This window comes from Falco cherrug, chromosome Z, assembly GCF_023634085.1.
Source record: "Falco cherrug isolate bFalChe1 chromosome Z, bFalChe1.pri, whole genome shotgun sequence".
Lineage (NCBI taxonomy): Eukaryota > Metazoa > Chordata > Aves > Falconiformes > Falconidae > Falco > Falco cherrug.
In genome coordinates this window covers 36,845,560-36,864,692 of record NC_073720.1, presented here as the reverse complement: position 1 = coordinate 36,864,692, position 19,133 = coordinate 36,845,560, and the positions used below count along the sequence as shown (strand labels likewise).

The 19,133-nt window shown below is 42.8% G+C and overlaps 1 protein-coding gene across 1 annotated transcript in view; it reads right to left on the bottom strand.

Moving 5' to 3' along the window:
* Positions 1–7,911: 7,911 nt before the first annotated feature.
* ADAMTSL1 (ADAMTS like 1) overlaps positions 7,912–19,133 on the bottom strand; it is a 190,982-nt gene continuing 179,760 nt past the window's right edge. The window contains exons 25-29 of the mRNA XM_027807903.2: positions 18,816–18,996; positions 15,871–16,078; positions 12,747–12,856; positions 11,551–11,771; positions 7,912–9,970 (exon numbers count right to left, since the gene is read on the bottom strand). Of these exons, the coding sequence (XP_027663704.1) occupies positions 9,864–9,970; positions 11,551–11,771; positions 12,747–12,856; positions 15,871–16,078; positions 18,816–18,996 (827 nt within the window). The 3' untranslated portion in view covers positions 7,912–9,863. The remainder of the gene's footprint in view (positions 9,971–11,550; positions 11,772–12,746; positions 12,857–15,870; positions 16,079–18,815; positions 18,997–19,133) is intronic.

Here is a 19,133-nt window from a genome sequence, read left to right as displayed (position 1 = left end):
ACACTTACCAATTTAGGTCAGTGCAGAAAGAAACATGTGGCTCAGGTGATCCAGACTTGGCTGGGCTGGAACTGCTGTGGGAATGCATCCCCCCTTCCCAAACCAGTTGTTTGATGCCTCATAATTTGGTTTTGTCCTGAAGCAGAGCCTTTCTGTGCTGCTTGACCTCCCTTGGAGGAAGGGTTTGCTTAATACTGCTTGTCAGCCTCTTCCTCTCCTGGGTGGTGTGCTGGTCACAAGGCAAGCCTGTCCCGCACATGGGCAGTGCTGCACTTTGGCTCCTCCCAGCCTCCTGTGCAGGCAGCCGTTCTCCTTTTGCTCTGTAATGCAGCTAAAGCAACTTCTTCCCGGCCTGCGCTTTAATTTTGAGCAAAATGGGCAGTGTCATTAGAAAACCAGCATAAGAGGAAACTATAATTTGAGAGAGACAGGAGGTCTTTAACACAAGATAAAGATGGGCTGCACTGCAGGGCACAGGATTTGGTTACTGTTTTCATGCAGAATGAATGTACAGTTAAAGGATCAGAAGTTATTTGTACCTTATGTTTGTGCCAATCATATTTAACCTTTTCTTAGAGTGGTCACAATCTCAGAAAGAAGGAAGTACAAGGGTAAGTTAAAAGCTCTGAAAAAGAGCTTAAAAGGTCACTGAACGGCACCACAGGTTTATGTCATTGTTTTTGAAGTTACATGCAGGAGGAAGAGGAGGAAAATGAAACTACACTGGTGTGCCCGGCAGAAGTAGATGCTAGTGCTAGATGATCTAGAGCTTGTTCAGAAACCTCTCAGATGCTCTATAGTGATCTTGCCTGTTTTGTGGGATGATAATGAGCGAAAAAAAGAGACTACCCACCTTTGGCCCAGCTTCCAGTGTTGGGAGCAGCCTCAGGGAGCTGATGAACCTTGAACTCATGATGCAGCATGAAACACCTCTCACTCGGTGTGAATGGGTGCAAAGACAAGAGTCAGCTGTAATCAACCTCCTACTTCATTCATTGGTACTTTTGAAGAATGGATGATGGCAAGAATGCCTAAACACAGTACAAAAGCTACTATCAAAAAGTGTTTCACAAGCCAAAATGCAAGGATGAAAGCAATGGACTTTGTCCTTGTCAGGGTTGAGAAAGGCATCCAGGGGAGCTGTACTATGAAGCATGCAAAAAAGAACAAGGAGGATTGTGCTAAGCAATAACAGATGAAAAGTTTCACTGCCAGAGCAGGTTGCTACACTGGTATCAGTTACTGTAATCATTGCCAATAGACATCAGCTGTGCACAGGAACAATCTTCTGTACACATACTGCAGAGCCTATTTGGAGGGGTAGCTTCTTTCTGCATCCCTGAAAACACAGAAAAGAAGTCATCATCAGTGCTACTGATCTCCAGGGCAAAGCACAATCTGTAGGCAAGTCTTAAGCATGAAAGCTGGATGAGGGAGAGACGTCCAAACTAAATTTTGGAAGGGTAGCAGCTTCCTGGATGATCCCAAATGTCTGCACAGCCAGGAGGCTGGCAGGACTGTGGTTCCTGCCTGTGAAAAGGCTGAGCAAAAATACTTATTTCCCCTGCCCTTAGCAGGAATCAAAATAAAACAACCCCCAAAGAAACTAAGTTATCTGGAATAATGGGGGGAAAACTAATCAGTTTGGTTTTGACCTGCATGATATCAGCCTTTCAACTACAAGTGCCTGCAAGGGCTGAAAACCTCAGTGCCTCACACCTCCAGTAGACAGTTATTTTATCTGGAGAGGATTTGCAGTTGGCAATAGGCAAGTGGTCAAAAAAATCAGTAAGTTATAACAGGCAGAAAATTTGTGAGAAGTTTGCCACAACAAACTCTAAAAAGGGTTTCACCCAATGCTATAGATTGCTAGAGAGAGCAAATTGTCAGCACCTCAAGTGTTTCAGAGCCATGAAGCAAGTGTTGAAAGATTAGTGAGCTTCAGTAAGGACTGAGGACATTCATATTCAGAAAGAAGCAGTATTGATCCTAGGCATGGTACTCCAGAAACAGGAGGCAACTGGCCTCAATGTGTGAAAAAGCAAACTGTTTGCAAGACAAGAAAAGAACTTTCCTGGAGCATGCATAGGATCTCCCTGAGGGAGCTATGGCAAAGAGGCATTTGGGTAGAGAACTGCAGTCTGGGTTTGCTGCGATGGGAAACTTCATAACAGTGTTTGCTTTTGGCTGATCCTGTCACAAATCCTTGTTACCCCTACTGTACTAGTGTCTCTCTCTACCTGTTTCCAACATTGGAAGCAGTGGTTTCATGATTTGTACCTCTCATCTTGCTTTTGTGGGGAAATACTGCTTTGGGGCAGCCTAATTTTCACTTCTCTGTGTGGCTGCATGTCTGTCCCACAGATGCTTTAGACTGCATTCAGCAGGGAAGGAATAGGACAACTCTTAAAGAGGCAATGGTATATTTGGCTCTATTCTCTGCTTCCATCAGCTCACTGATGCTGTCTTTGCTGGGGCAAACTGCCCCCAGACCTGTGAGAGGGCTCATGCAGTGCTGCCAGGTGCCATCACACAGGTTTTTGTGTGCTGTTTTGCTGGGCAATCAGATCTGCTCTGCTTTGCTGTCTGCTAAAAAAGAAAAGTGCCTGTGGGATCTTCCCTGCACAGCTGGATTTGATTTGCTGTGGTTTATATGTAGGGGGTTAATGGTGAGATTTTTCTTTTTTGGTAATAAAATCACTAGGTTGTACGCTATTAGTTGAAGACTGACTCCATCAGTGTTTCAGTAGGTGAAGTGCTTTAATAAGCATCCACCAACCTCATGGGCTATTTATTTAAACCAATAATTTAGGCTTTTTTTTTTTTTTTTTTTTTTAAAAAAAAGCATCATGTTGAAAAGGGTGAGGGGGAGTCTCCATGCAGCCCATACCAAATTACTCCTCAGACCAACCATTAAGCAGTTTCTTAAGAAAAAAAACCCCATCCTGCCTGGCTCCTCACTTGAAGAGCAAACTGTTCATGGCCTGTCCGGTGCGATCTTTCTGGTTCAGGTTTTATTATTGTGCTTTGCCACCAGCCCTAGGGAGTTTGTGAACGAAGTAGGCTCAGACCTCATGTGAGACCTAGAGGCAGCAGACCACTTTATACAGTGTGAGAGAGGATAATAGTAAGGAGTGGTTTCCCATGCCCATGTCACCCTAAGCATGCATGGATAACTGTATGGTTACTTTGCAATTGTTCACATACTGCCACTGCTCAAAGAAACAGTATTTATACATAGCCAGAGTACAACCCTCCAGTGTCCCCTTCACTTTTAGCCACATAAACCTGCATACTTTATTTACATCTACACAAATATAAAGCTTTTATTTGCAAAGAGGTTAAAGACTTAGGCAACACTTTTGTTTTTCCCTTTTTCCCCCTCTCCTAAGATGTAAGCCGTGTGTTAGCAGGAAGGCTAAAGAACCGCAACCTGATGAAGCAGCACGCTGTTTGTTCCTTGTTTTGTCTCAAAAGCCCTAGTTATCAGAGTTTCATAAGCCTTATCCCTTGCTCAAGCCAGCCAAAGTGCTCCTCCCTGGTGCAGAGCACTTGCTCTGCCTGCAGAGAGGAGTCTTCTGCGGTGGCTGGTTCAGCTGGGGCCATGGCTGGTGCAGCCCTCCCTGCTGTGCTGCAGCCTTCCTGCAGCCTCATGCACTTAGACAAATGCCTGGTCTTTCAGCTGGTACCTGGGAAATTTGTATATCTGGGCAAGCATGGAGGTGTCCTGTGAGGTAAGAATGATGTCTTTGGTGAAGGATGGGCATTTTGTGGTACCAGGGTTGTTTATGTTGTGTGAGCTTAGTGACGATGCTGCTGTAGCTTCACTGACGTACAGTGCAGAGGAATCTGGCCTTTAGGAACATGGTGCTCATCTTCCTGAAAAGTCATTGCCCTTGCTGACAGAGGCAGTCATTTGAAGGGACTGTGGAAGGAACATGATAGGATGGAGTCTCTCCTTGGAAAGAAGTAATGCTTAGTAATAAAATTTAGTAATTTAAGCAGCGGTCAGAGTCAAAGACCTGCAGAACTCTTTGGAGCTATGTAAGCGAGGGGGGTGAGGACTAGCTCTGGGCTTTTGCCACTGGGACAGCGAGGGGCCAAGAAGAAATGGGAGTGGGATGGGTGATGCAATGCTGCATCGCTGCTTCCCATCTGCCACACGTTGTGGACAATCACATGTGCAATTCAGAGCATCCTGAGGTGGTATAACTTGCACATGGTACAAACTGATATAGAATCAGAGAGGGGCATTAAAGACATTCCCATGCAATCCCCTGTTTCTGTGTGAAGTAAGCATGTGCAGGTCTCCCAGACACGTGTGCTCATCAGTCACAGTGCTGAAGGCAAGCACCAGTGTTAAGGTGCTGTGCATGAAGGGCAAAGTGTGTCCAGTGGGCTTCCTGCATTAAAAGCAAAACAAAAAGCACTGGCAAGATTCTTATGAGATTTAATCACATCTGATTGTGGTTATAGCTGGTGATATTGGCAGCAAATATTTCAGCTTTCACACTTTTATTTATTACTTTAGGCTGTCAGCTACTTTCCACATCAGTGACAGGGTATATGCTTTGCCCTCAGTGTCTCTAGCAATAGTACTTACAAAACTGATTTTGTTTCATCTTGGTTTTTTTTTTTTTTTTTTTAATTGGTCAGAAGCCATTTTTTTGCTGTGCTAACCTTGTTTCTCTCTGCTTAAAGCTTTCTTTAATGAGCATGAGCTGGTGTACAAACTCAGATCAGTGAGGAGTACTGTTGATGATCCTGTTGTAAATACATTTTATGAGCTACTTTGTGCTCTGTTTTGTCAGGTTTTTTTCATTTGAAAAAACTCTTCCAGAGGACCCTGCTGTGATACTTCTCTAATGCGAAGGCACTTGTGCACTCTGAGCGTTGCTGCCTCGCCCACCCAAAATGCATTGGATGGCTCAGTAGAGGCTGTTCTGGGTTTTGTAACACTCTGGAAAAAAACCCCAAAACCCACGAAAAGCCCCAACAGGGCTGGAGTCTGTGATTTTGTGGACTTCCTAGTCTCAGTCTTAATCAGTGATCACTGAAGGGAAGACGAGGCTGAGCACTGTGTTTGCTTCTCAAAGGGACAGATGGAAAATAAAATGTATTGTGCTCATGTCTTCATGTATGAAGTTGGGAATGGAAGCAAGTATTGTATCTCAGTGAGTAGGCAGGTGAGGATAGAAGTAAGTATTGTAATCAGAAGAGGAGATGCTGAGGCATGGCTTTTCCCCTTACAAATCTGGATAAATAATATGTGGGGTTGCATATTATTGAAATGCCTTAGTGAGAACTTTATATCAAGATTTTATTAAAATGGCTATCGTATGACCAGATTTCATTCTTAGTGACTAGAGGGGAGATGTTGGGTGGAGGTGATGAAAAGCAATGCAGGTGAAGATGATTAACCAATATGCTTTTAGTGTGAGAAATGTGTAAGATCAGTAGAAAAAGGTGTCTGATTGTCCCCTCCCTCAGTTTTGTACAAACTAAAGTAATTGACATGTACTTTGGCTTAGTTTCCACAAGAAAAAGGTGAGTGTGACATAGTTAATACATAACACTTTTGATAAATATACCTATACCTTTGAACAAAAGGATGAAGGGAATGGTTAAACTGATGATTCCCAAGCTGTGGTCTGCAGCTAATATGCACAGCCACAGTTGGCATTAGTAGTTTTGAGCTTCCCATCTGTATACACTGATAGTCTGCGAAAAAAATTGACATTCAAAACAGTTTGAAACCTTTTGTGTTAAAAATCAGATGAATGAGTGAAGTTAATTTGTTCAAGTACTAGCTGATATGATCAGTGGCTTACTGGCAGCTGCCATTGAGAATGTAGGAGGACTTCTACAGTACTGAGAACCTGGAAAAGTAACCTTTTGGCTCATCTTTCTCTACCAATAGAGGTGTCAGCTTATGCTGATAGGGAATACGAAATTTATTTATGAATCACTGTTTGGGTACCAAACAGATAGTAAGGTGATCATTAGCTTTTTGTTTGATAGGGTAATTTGCAAAAAAGCTTATAAATTAAAAAGAAAAAAGCTTCAATTGCAGTCCGAATGACTGCAGCCAGAGAGTAGGAAAAAAATTCCAGCTAGAGATTACTTTGGAAAACACTGTTCTATGGTTTTAAAAAACCATGTTTTTATGGTTTTATGGCTTCTATGGTTTTAAAAGCATGTATGCAGACATACATGCCTGGAGTAGTTTAGCTGTGCTTACCTTGCTGCGTAACAGGGAGCAGGAGTAGGTCTCCTGTGAGAAACCTTTCAGCACTGCATTTTTCTGCTTGTTGCAGAACTGTTTTTCTTCCTTGAGGAAAATTAGTAGGGAGAACAAAACTAGAAGCTCGCTTTGTAGGTTTTGAAGGCTTTTTGACTTGACTGGTAACTAGAGCCACATGCATAAAAAGAGAATAATTATTCTCTTGAGAACCTAAGCTAGCCTGCTGTTCATTTTACATCAACACCAGATTCTATACTTGTTTTACTCGAAATGAATGACTGAATTCCCATTGCTTTCAGTACTGTTGCTGGGACGTCTTAGGTCTGGTCTTTGGCTTGCATCTCTCTCGTGAGGTGTTACTTACATGCAGTGTAGGTGCCTAAAAAGCATATGCAGTAGCATCATCCTAGGGAAATAGTAAACCAGAGCAAATCCCTGTTCCCTTTTAGAAGAGATACTGTATCATTTGTTTGAAAAGGGCAACAGCAGAACCAGCTTAGTTTTCAAAACTTGATTTTGTCTTTGTTAAGAGAACATGCTTCTGCTTTATTAGGTTTTTTTTTTTCTTTTTCTTTTCCTTCCCTCTCGTAATTCTGACCATTACCAGGATTCCTTTACGCATACACTTGATGCTTCAAGGAGTTGGAAGCTCCATTACTGAAGGCAGCAGCAACCTACAAGGAAAGGCTGAAGTGATCAGGATAGCTTCATGCTATAGGTTGCTGAGGAGAGTTACAAGATGTCTTTAAGCATTGTTGCATAGGAAAAACGGAGTATGCTTTTACTGATTTCCATGATCCTAGGACCAGCAGTGATGGCTTTGTACTTCTGCAAGAGCAACAGAGGCAAGACATTAGTGAAAAAGAATAAAGAAAGGCAAATGAAGAATTAGATGTCTAAGGGTGCAGTATCCTAATGGCTAGAAACTATACACAAGACACATTCTTTCCCCAAGGCAGGTAGGTCATACACTTCCTGTAACAGCTCTGTGCTGCTATCATTATACAGAAAAAGGACAGAGTACTCCAACAGGTTTGCTACTTTGTTTGACTTTTGTTTTTAAAATTAATAAACAACACATCAGACAGCAGTGGTTAAATAAGTAACCTGCATTACTTGTACAAAAGGTTATATAAATACAAGTTTGCCGTTTTGTTTTCTTTTTAGAGAAGGAAAGTGTCCTTTCATAAAATATCCAGCAATCCTTATGTTACTGAGATGCTGCCAAGTCACTATTCAGAGGGCAGACATGAAATGAAATCCACACTGTGCAGAGACAACACAGTGGCGCCTCCAGATCTGAGCCTAGGTGTTAATCCTGTGCACGGTTACACAGCTGCTATTCAACATGTGATCATCTGAATACTAAACAAATGAAAATACTTCCCTGTACTGCTTTTTGTTAACTACTGTACCATAAATATCCACCACATTGTCATCATTGTCGTCATTATTATTATTATTGTAATTAAGGAATTGTCCTTCATTCCATGCATAACTATCATTTCACAAATTAAAAATATCACCCCTACCTCACGTCATAATTTATAAAGCACTCTGTGCACAGTGAAGCAGATCCCCAATTAAATGCAAGTGCTATTAGAATTAAGAGAAATACACTATTAATGTTGGTTTTAGAGGAACAAAATTCTGGGGAGATTAAAAAAAAACCCAAAATAGTTTTATCTGGACAAAATAATATACAATTATTAATATTGCACTTTTTATACAAGAAATCCTAATAAATATACAGAAAAGATATACATTTACATACAAAGACATTCTTTATTTAAATAAAAGTTACACTGACGCTTAGCAATGCTCTTTCTTGAAGACCCATTTGTAAGAAGAGTGTTCACTGCCAGATGTGTCTTGAAGTAACCCAACTTGAGGCAATTTAATGTCATGATGGCACTGACCTCAAAAGCAGACTCCCAGTTTTGCTGAAAAATCCACGTCATGGAAGCTGTAACACAGCAGTACTTGAACAGCATTTTGTTAGCATACCACAAGGCATGAGCCCCACTGGGTGTGACAGGAGGGGCACAGCCAAGCCTTTAATTTAGAGATGGTCTTGAACCAAAGCCTCAGGTCCAGACAGCTCTCCTTTAAAGTTTCGTGATGCTTAACCTTGCTACTTTGTAGATTTCCTCTAATTTTAGGGCCCTTTTTGAGCAGATCAGAGAGTGCCCAGGAACTAAAAGCATGAAGCACTTTACTGGCTGAATAACCAATGCAGCTGGCTGGGGGAAAGACTCACAGACAGCATGCAAAGTCGTGCTGTGGGTGTGATGTTTGAGCCTCACTTTTTATATTATATCTTCAGGGCGTTATAAATGAGCTTGAAAATGTGCTGCTTTGTAGCACCTGTTTTGTTGCCGGAGGCAGCTGGAAAGAAGCAAGTTTGTTAAAAATTATTTGTGTTAGTCCTCTGGGGTTGATGCTGAATCCACACTGTTTCTGCTTGACTAGAAATAACCACAAAAAATGAGAATACAGCTCTTTTCCACTACTTGTCCAAAAGGCTTGGCTACCAGGAGGGAGAAGTTTTGTGTTAGCAGGACAGGAAAACCCTCTTCCTCAAGTTTCTTTTCAGAACTCCAGGCCTGAAAGCACCTGAAATCTGGCAACTCCTCCTCCTCTCTTTTAATAAGTGTTAGTAGGATGCAGTGGAAGTAGCTCTTGTTACCACAGACAGTTTCTATCTTTCCTTGACAGGATGTGATAGATAGGACAGAAAGGGATGTGCTTGCTACAGGACAGCATTTGCAGGTTTGTACTACAGTCTGTCAGCAGCAGACGGTGCTTTGTATCCTCCTCCTGGGTAATAATTAATGATGTTGCCTCACCTCTGTGCTGAGGGCAACCCTCCTATCCCCAATCCTCCCTCACAAGCACAACCTGGGAACATGGAACATTTTCAGGTGTGTTTTAGACTCATTCATGTTACACACCATTGTCCAGCTTCTCCAGACACCAGATCCTCTAAGCCCATGAGGATCTCCCACTGGAATTATTTGAAGACCTGGTGTGAGAAGGAGAGAGGGGTTTAGAAAGAAAAAAAGGAATCCAATCTTGGATGTAACAAATAGGTTTATAAAGCAAAATTGTACGCTTATTTTCTCAGATGAATGTTTGGTTTAGCCTTTTTTTTTTTTTTTTTTTTTTTTTTAATCTAGTACCCCATGGCCTGTCAATCTGTTTGGTTATTTGTTTCATATTGTGGTGGCCCAAAGTGATGCTAGGTTTTACCCTGATTTGCTTCCCCATCTGTCTGTTGGTGTATCCCCAGCACATACATGGATTATAGGGTAACCCCATTCCTCTCAGGCCCATTGCTGGTGCCATGGGGCTCACTGACTCTTTGTGGTGTACCCTCACGACCATGTTTTGCTGCACTCTGTCTCCCAGATTCACAGAAGGGAAAACTTGTTAAGTCCCTTAACAACAACAATTTGGTAAAAGGTTTTCTTTCCTTTTTTTTCTCTTTTTTTAGGGAAATAAATAAATAAAATGCAAAAAAAGAATTCCATTCCATTTATATTTTCCATAAAAGTCCTTGCCTCTGTGAAGCAAAGTCTGTGATCCCCGTGTTCCTCCGTTTTCACTGCTTTTCTCTTCAAGATTTTCCACAAGTCCCACAGCAGCGTGACTTGAACTGGGTGAGCTGGCAGAGTTTGAGCTGCTTCACTTTCTCACAGTACCTTGTTGTGTCTCTGCACTCCACTGCCGAAGGGGAAACAAAAAAGGAGAAATGGTGATGAAGCAACAAAAGAAGGGTTTCTTACCTAAGAACATTCCCTGGGGTGGCTGAGAGGGGGGAACCAAGACAGCTTTGTGTTGGGAGGTCTCACTGTAAGCATGAGCTTGACTTGCTGCAAAGACTCAGTGGGGACTTGAAGCAGCCAAAGGCTCAAAGGTGAACATGGTGGGCAACCTTTGCTTTCATAGCCTGAGGAAAGGTCTCCTGAAGCTGTTCTAACACTCTGTCTGTCTATCTATCAGCATTTTAGGGAGGCTGTAGAAGTTTCATAACCATTGTTAAACCAAAGGTGAAGTAGTAAATACAACTGGAAACTTCTTTTAATTGAGCATCTCAAAGGCACTTTGACCAACCTTTTGCATTTGAAAAGACAGGGTGTGGAGTGTCACCCCAGCTGACTGGGTGTTGTGTTGTGTTTTTCATGCATGTGTTGCAGAACACAGCTGGGGTGAAGATCTTAAGACAATTTTTGAACTTCCCTAGGACTTAAGTCCTGGTATCATTTGGAATGGTTTTGAGGACTGCACCCTCATGCTTTTAGCTTCACATGGGACATGTTCAGTATGCCTGCAAGACCTTGGGTATGTTGTTGCCTGAGGGCGTCCCACTTCCCGCTGCAAAGGCTGGAAAGGGGGATCATCACAGGGCAGTTGTACAGCCCTCTCCAGTACCGTCTGTGCCAAGTAACTCCACTGTTGTCTAGGTGTGGGACATTTCTATATAGAAGAGGCTAGAGTAACAAGAGGTCTTGCTTGGTTCCTGTAAGCTCCCTCAGCCCTTCCACTTCCATTAGGGCATCCCACCTCAGCTCACAGGTTTGGATATATGGAGTCTGCTTTGTCTTTACTGAGAGGGAGTATCAAAGCTGGTGCAGCCATAGGAAGGCACAGGTGTGTTCTGCTGCTGCTTCTGTGATGATTGCACAGCAGCCTCCTTGCATGCTAGAGGATGGGATCTGCCCATAAAAATCAGCACGTGAAGTGAGCCAGAGTAAATTAAAAGACAGTGATTTTAACTTGTGCTGCCTGGTGTTTCCCAAGCAGCCTGTAGTGGTTCATTGCTTCCAAACAGGCACATCATCTGTTCTTTTTCAATTTTTAAAATATTTGTAACTTTTGTAGTCCTTTGGCAAGCCCGGTTAGTTGCTTGTAACCTGAAAGCAAGCAGCCTCCACTCCAGGAATTCCCATTATCAACCTACCTACTGGATTTAGACATTGTATTTTAACTATAGCCAGCAGTCTGTTTGTGATTCATGATTTCTTTCTGTCTGTACTATTAAGGGGAGGTTAAGACTGCATGAGCCATTTCACATGGTGTTAGCAAGGAGATGCAATCCCAGCGCTAACACCACTGCCAACAAAACACAATGGGCACCACTCCCTGCTAGGCTGCTGAGTTGTGGACACTGCATTTTGCATGTGCTTGGGCTGGAGGTTCCCCAGGACACGTAGCTGCAAGGTCCAGTGCTGCATTTCTGAGAGACAGCTCTGCCTTCTTTCCTCCCTCCCACCACACTGCCTCCCCTCCTCTCAGCAACTTACCGTTTTCACAGGGTGTGATGTTGCAGCGCTGCCAGTTTGCCGGCCGCGGCCTCCAGGAGCAGTGATGCTCCAGCACTGGCTTGTTGGTGTGGACGTGGACGCAGTCCACGCGCCGGGACTGGAAGCCGTAGTTTCCACATGTAGCTGTGCAGACGGTCCACAGACTGACCCTCCAGTGCACGCCACAGACATCAGTCCAGCAGTTCTGGGTGCTCAGTGGCCTGTGAACAGAAGGGAGGTGGGGGTGACCCATCACCACACTGCCCAGGGAACAAGCAAATGCCACTCTAGGTGTCATGCAAGCTCTGGGGGCAGCAAGCTTTGCATATCCCAAACACAATTCACTCAGGGGCACCGTATGGGTTAGGTCTTCAAAGGGCACAAGTTGGGGTAACTGTAGTGTACTGAAAGGCAATTTATAAGTGCACTTAAGGACCAGACCTTCAGTGGTTGCACACTGGTATAGCACTACTGGTGTTAAATGACCATTTGAACTACTTGAGGATTTGGCTGAAATGTCCCCTCCGTGAAATGCCAAACCAGAAGTCCACTGAAAAGATACAGTGGCAACCATAAGACCCAGCAGGGCTTTGTAACTTTTGTATGGTTTTACAGCCAGTTGGGAACAAAACCGATTCTCTGAAGCCCTCCTTTTCCCTTCAATACAGCCTAACAGAAGATGCACACTTGTTTCCACCTGTTTGTCGCACAGATAATGAAGACACATGAGTGACAGCTAAAAAGCCAATTATATTAATTTTTAGTCATGATCAGGCATGATTTACATAGCTAAGCCTCATGTAAAGTAGATCTGTCTTTACTATGTTGACAGTGGAGTTTATCTGCAGGAAAACAAAAGCTGTGGAGTGCCCCCCCCCCCCACCCCCCAAGTTGGAGCTTGTGTTTAAATAAGAAAGAAGGAGACTGGCAGCTTCAGAAGAGATAGCACAGCCTTTCAGTCAGGATTTGGCATGCCTAGAAGTCTTCCCAGTTGTTGGCCAACTGGTGGTTTTTTGGGCGCTCATAGGAACAAACAGCAAAGTTTGGGTTTAAGCCTGGTGAGGTTTGTATCACATAACTGTATGGGCTGCTGCATGACCTCTGTTACACAGAAGAAACCCAGAAGTTTTCAGTTAAGTCAACTAGTCCATTCAACATCTCCGTAAAGGGTTTCAGACATAAGATTCCTGTCCTACCTCGGTAAGGCACTGCATTGATCAGATGACACAGAAGTCCCATCTTTGGTCTGGCAAAATATTTGCCTGTGCTGTACAGCCAGTCGTGGTCCAATGCAAGGCCCGTTACACTGTGAACACAGAAAAATCACTTAAGGGAGGTAAAAGACAGGACATGTTCCCCTTTTATAAGACTGCTGGGGAAATAAAATGTGTATGGCTTTGCAGTGACTTTTGAGATTTCAAGCACTTCCTGCAGCTCTGCAGGCTTTGAAGGTTGCACGCGCAGCCATCTTATGCCCTACCTCACTCTCCTCCAGCAGCATTAAAACTGCATTTCTGTATCTGCTCTGCAGATTTATGATCCCTCCTCTTCAATAGTACATCTTAAAGTACATCTGTTAGGCCAAATAAAATGCTCTCATGTCATTAACCAAGATCCTGTGATCCATACAGGAAATCTCAATACATTTCTTTTATTGTGTTTTGCAGCTTGTACTACCACAATTTCTGGGCAAATAGTTAATAACCAAGAATGCATTGAAGTGAAAATGTATTTCACTCCTTTTAATAATTCCAAAATATTGCAGGACAATAAACAAAAGCGGCAAGTGTGAAGAACACAGCAGATCTGCAAGCTTGCTCCATTACTGAGGTTATCCTAACCTGTTCAAGCTTATCACTCACATGTCTACGGTTCAACTCTTCTAGTCCTCTCCTTTGATTAAATCATAATTAGCTATAGGTGTGAAGCATGTCTCTGTGTTCTTTTAGAATTATATCAGCTGTTAGGAAACACTTTGTTTTTCTAAATATCTGGAAATTATATTCAAGAGCATACTGAGGGTTGAAGAAAGGGACCTTAGTGTGAGGGAGGAATTTTTGCCGGGGTGGGCTGCTGACCAATCGCTCTGTCCGCTCCACCCCTCCGTCAGTAGGAGGCCTATCCCTCCTTGACAACTGGGAGAGAGAATCAGTGGCTGCCAGGTTCCCAGTTGCTCCCAGTCAACGCCCTCATTGAGCAAGGTGGATGGAAATGTTCAACGGAGTATGTGGAACACTCCTGTGATACTTGCGGGGGTTAGTGGTCCTCATCACCAACAAGCCTGAGTTACTAGTTTTAAAAATGTATGGGATTACACAGAGGAAATCAAAATGGCATTAACATTAAATGAAGAAAAGGAATTTGTTGTAGAGGTGAGGGTAGAGCAGTTAGTCTGTTTACCTTCCCAGTGAATTGGGGAAGTTGGTCACTACACCTGGGCAATGGACCCGTGACAACACCAAGGAGGTCACATCGATCCACTGAGACAGTGGTACATTCCTAACTAATCAGGTAACAGTCTTCTGGCTTGGAGGCTAAGCTGTATAGAATCATGTGGGACTTGATTTTTTTTTTTTTTTAAGCTAGGTAGAAGAAATATTATATTATAATGCACAGAGGTTAGGTCTGACAAATTAATTCAGGTCTCTTTGCTTGTCTCAGACAAGTATGATGTCATGGGGAACAATATAGCCCATAATGATACACAAAATAAGGATGAGGTAACTGGCTTTTTGGAAGGATAATCCAGTCATTACCTGGAATGCCACAGGGAGTGAAAATTTGCTTCTTTCATTTAAGAGGATAATTCCAAGCTTTACTTAAAAATGTAATACAATAACTCAATCATCTTACATGAGACAAATTTCCAAAATACACAGGCAAGAGTTAAATGATGTTTTCAAATAGAGAACAAGTTCTAGTAGCTAAACACACTTTTTAGTACTAACACTGTAAAAAACCCTGATGCAGTGCAATATATTGTGCATACTGTGCAAATACAGAATGCAAGTGGTTATTAATAAAAAATTATTGTATTACCCTAACCTCTAATACAATGAGACAGCATTGGCCATTGTCTTCAAACTTAGCATGTGCTAATTAGAAAAGGAAGCAAAATATTTCATGATAGCTAACTATACGTCCACACTGATAGTTACTACTCTGAGTAATTATTTTCTTAGCCTTTTCTTGCATGGTAAGAAGCCTCACCTCTGTATCTTTACCGGACTCATCATTTCAATTAGATATACGACTACTTTGGTTTTGTCAAATGCTTTTTCTTTTTCCCTTCAAAAATATTTATTTCACCAAAAGTAAGTTAAAGTAGTATTGGTGTCTGGTTGAATGTCTAGCAAAATTTCCTTCTGTGGTTTTAACTCTGTCTCTCATTCACCCTGGAGGGCAATACACCCATGTAAATCATCACTCTGGAGATCTTCGGGCTAAAATATCTGAGTTTTTATCCCTAAGTCTGGACTGTAGTGGACTTGCCAACCTTCACATATGACTCAGTCAAGCTGAAGTGGAGAGGAAAGGGAGGAAAGCGTATAGTCCCAGGTTATAGTTGACTACATATTGACACGTGTCTTTTCAGGAAATCTCATCTCTTACAGAGACACGAAGACAAAACTCTTCTGTGGATTCCCAGCATAAAGTGATTTAACTCTAAAAACTTGGAACATTTGCTATTTATGGAGTGAAGCTTTTTAACATCTGATCAGTGTATGAAGCTGAGAAAATTGTATGAAGGTGAAAATTTTAAGATTTGCAAAACAGCATGAAGTAGTTTGAAAATGCTTTTAGCCCTCCATTCTGCTTTTTGTCGTGAAACAAATCAAGAAAACTCCCACTTTTTGCTGTTCTCAGGCAACACCAGCAACTTTGTAAAACTAGGTCATTGTACAGTCCCCCTGCCCCAAGCCTATTACAACCATCAGCTGTGATCCTGCCAGCTAAAACTGAAACACACTCACTGGGTGGTAAGGGGAATAAAGACATGGAGAAGACTATTTCCCAGATGTGTCACCAGTCACTACAAAGAGGAGCTGCAGACCTTTCCACTGGGGATGATACAGCAGCCTGCAGTAAAAAGTCCGGTTCACAAGCAGCATTTTTAAGAATTGTGGGAAGCTACAGAAATCCAAGCATGCAGTGCATCAAATATAGAGTTGAAAGAGCTGAACAAATTAGTTGCCCCCTCAAAAGCCCACAGATCATAATGTAAAGATACCAGGGTGCAAAGTCACTCCTCCCACTTTCTGTCATTGTTTTCTAGCCCACACTATGGGGCTGTCCTTGGACTACCAGCTTGTTCCTTACCTGACTCCAGGAGGAGGCCACCCACTCAACACAGGGCTGCCTGTTACAGTTCTGTGCATCCACAGGGCGCTTGGAAACCTGGGCACAAGCCTCGTTTGACATTGGGACAGAGTTGCCTTTTGCTGTCAGGCGCTGACACGTCACTCGCCGCATCTGGATGCCTCCACCGCAGCTCTGTGTGCAAGGAGACCACGACGTCACCATCCATCTGTGAGGGAAAGACAAACAGGTCAGGGAGGAGATGCATGCCACCCTCTGCAGGATCACTGGTAGTGCAAACAGGTCTGTATGCATTGGACCAAAGAAAGGCAACAAAGGCTTGGATCATTTAGGGTGCCATCCTGGAAAGTGCTGAGTGCCCCAGCCTCCCATAGCAGTCACTGAAAACTGCTCAGTGCATGAAAGGTGAGGAAACAGCACATTTTTAATTAAATTATCTTTCTCAAGGCTCTTTGGGACCAGAATTCATCTTCTAGCCCTTAAGGCTGTTTGTAAAGGCTTAGTAAATACCTCTAGCCCAGGCACAGGGGTTGGGCATGGCTGCTCTTACACCACTGTGCCTCAGAGACACATTGCTGGCTCCAGTCACTACGCCAGGAATGACCAGCCCATTTACACCCCTTAGCAGGGAAAACTATCTCCATAAATTTGCTGGAGTATCTCACAGGCCACTTGATACTTGCTGCTGACAGAATAGCTAAAAGCCTGCTGGGTCCTGCTGGTGTCTGCCCACTTTGTTCTGTCCCTGACAACTGGGATAATCCAGAAAATGTTGCTCAGGGATGGGACCAATGCATAGTCACCCCAGGGACAAAGAACAACTTAATTCTTTCCTCTCAAGCTCAGACCATGCACTCACAAGCTGGGGCTGAGACTTTGAATTTTGTGTGCTGGGGTGTAAAAAACTCCTAGTAAAAAGCCTGTAGCAACAGCAAATAACAGTCCAGGTCCAAACTCTTACCACAATAGACAACACTTTTTGTCTCTTCAAAGATAATTAGGTGAAACACTTATACAGTCAGGTTTGGGAATAGGTAGCAACAGGAAGGATGTGACTAAGTACCAGTTTTCTGATGAATTTTCCTATGGTCAGGTCAGCAGTTTGCTTCATTAAGTTTCAGGATACTTGTCAGGATTTGTATGTTATTGAGAGGAAAATAGTGCCTATCGCAACCCTCAGTATTTATGACTACTTTACAAGATAGGCAATAGATGTCCTCCAGGCCCAAGGAAAGACATCCATTGCTATTCCTCAGCCTTCTGCACATGATTAACTCCTGTGGTCACAGAAAGAAGTATATAAACATACTCCCAACATGGAAAACAAAAACACTGCTACTTTTTTTCATGCAGTTTGTTGAGGTTGAATCTGAGATTTCCGCTACTCCCAACATGGAAAACAAAAACACTGCTACTTTTTTTCATGCAGTTTGTTGAGGTTGAATCTGAGATTTCCGCACCCCTCATAAAGCTCTGCTCTGCATTTCAATCAAGTTTTATTTCCGAGCTCACATCTCAGAAGTTTCTTGGGAGCTGAGGGAGGATTCTGGGTTCTGTTACAGTTCAGGGAAGGTATAAAAAGACATAAACCATTCCCACAGAATTTATTGCCATCACCAAGGAAAACTGCTGCTAATGAGTGTGTTTCATATATCACCAAATCTCTTTTGGTTTCCTTCTTATGACTCAGCTGACAACTCAGAAAACATTTGCTTGCAAAGAGGGGTAGGAATACATTTTAAAAGGTAATTAAACAGAAACTTGCCATATACCCAAGACACAGCAAGAGTGGTAAATCTGGCCACTCCTCATCAGATTGCTTAGCACCTCTCCTTACCTCAGCTTAGACTCTTTTAATACAAGTCCCAAATCACTGTTGAATGACAGAAGTTGTACTAACTTCCTTTTGAGATCCTGACTACTTTTAAGTGCTTGTATACTGAAACACACCATGTCCACAGTGGAAATAAGGCAGATGAAGGAGTAAAAAACCAGAAAAATATGGAAAAGCATGTTTACATATCTCAGCTAAGGAGCCACTGAATTGCATCAGTAGGGCAATTTTTAACATGGAGTGAGTATAAAACTGCACTGATTCTGTGGATAGGCACTCAGGATGTATTCTTCTCTGCACCAAAGAGTGTCAAAGAGGAAAGGGTTTTAAATGGGGAGGAAGTAGTAGAGGAAGACCTAAGTGTAGTCTGAAGTCTTTCATGCTGCCGTGGCTTCACTGTATTTAACAGTAAAGGAAAAACAGGGGATTGCACAGGCGAAGAGTTACAATCCTAAGGAAACCACAAGCCAGCAGTCACCAAAAGGAGCAGTCTGATCCCTCTTCATCTGCACTAGATCTGATGGGATGTGCACATTTTACAAAAGACATTTCCATTCTGCTAAGGGAATTCACAGCTCCAGCTCCAGTCCTGCCCATTTTGATGGTCAGGCAACACAGGGACTCAGAATAAACCCCCAGAATAGCTGCTAAACCTAGCTTCTTGTCTGTTACACTGTTAGTGTAAACTGGTATGAAGCCATGTGGAACACAAAAGAGATATGACCCTTCAGTTCCTGGGTGACGGAACTCCCTTATATACAGAGCTCAGAACTGGCATGATACTTGCATTCAACACAGAGTGAGGCTGGAATCACCCAAGACAATTCAAGCTGTGAACTTTGCTAATAAAAAGTAGGCAATAGCCTCTCTATTGTTTTCTAAACTAATTACTGGAGGAGTAAAGTCTCTTTCTACCAGGTACTATCAATGTTTTCCACAAATTTTGCTACAAATTCCCAGCTGTTAAGGTTAAGCACTCATAAATTCCCTTGTAGCCATGACTTTTCTCAAAAAGCACCAGAGATGCTGCAATGGTATGATGTCCAGTTCAAAGAACTCTTTAAGCACATCTTAAAAGCATGTATGACATTTGAACATGAGACAGACGAACCGTGAAGGGCAGTCCCTCCTGTTGCATGCGATGGGCTGCAGGACTGGCTTGGGCTTCTCTTTGCAGTGGGATATGTTGACTTCATCCCCATCCAGTAAGCACCTCAGCTGGGGCATCTGCACACCTTTGTGGCCACAGGAAGCTGAACAAGCCATTAGCTTGTCCACTGACCACTGGTATTCTGCCAAAAAGTACAGGAGAGACATGTTAACACTTAAAAACTGCCAGCAAGAAGACCCTTAGAAAAGAAAGAGTCAGAGGTGTTCTCCAGCATGAAATATTTGGAATCAGTGTCTCATGTGAAGGGGAATTAGCTAT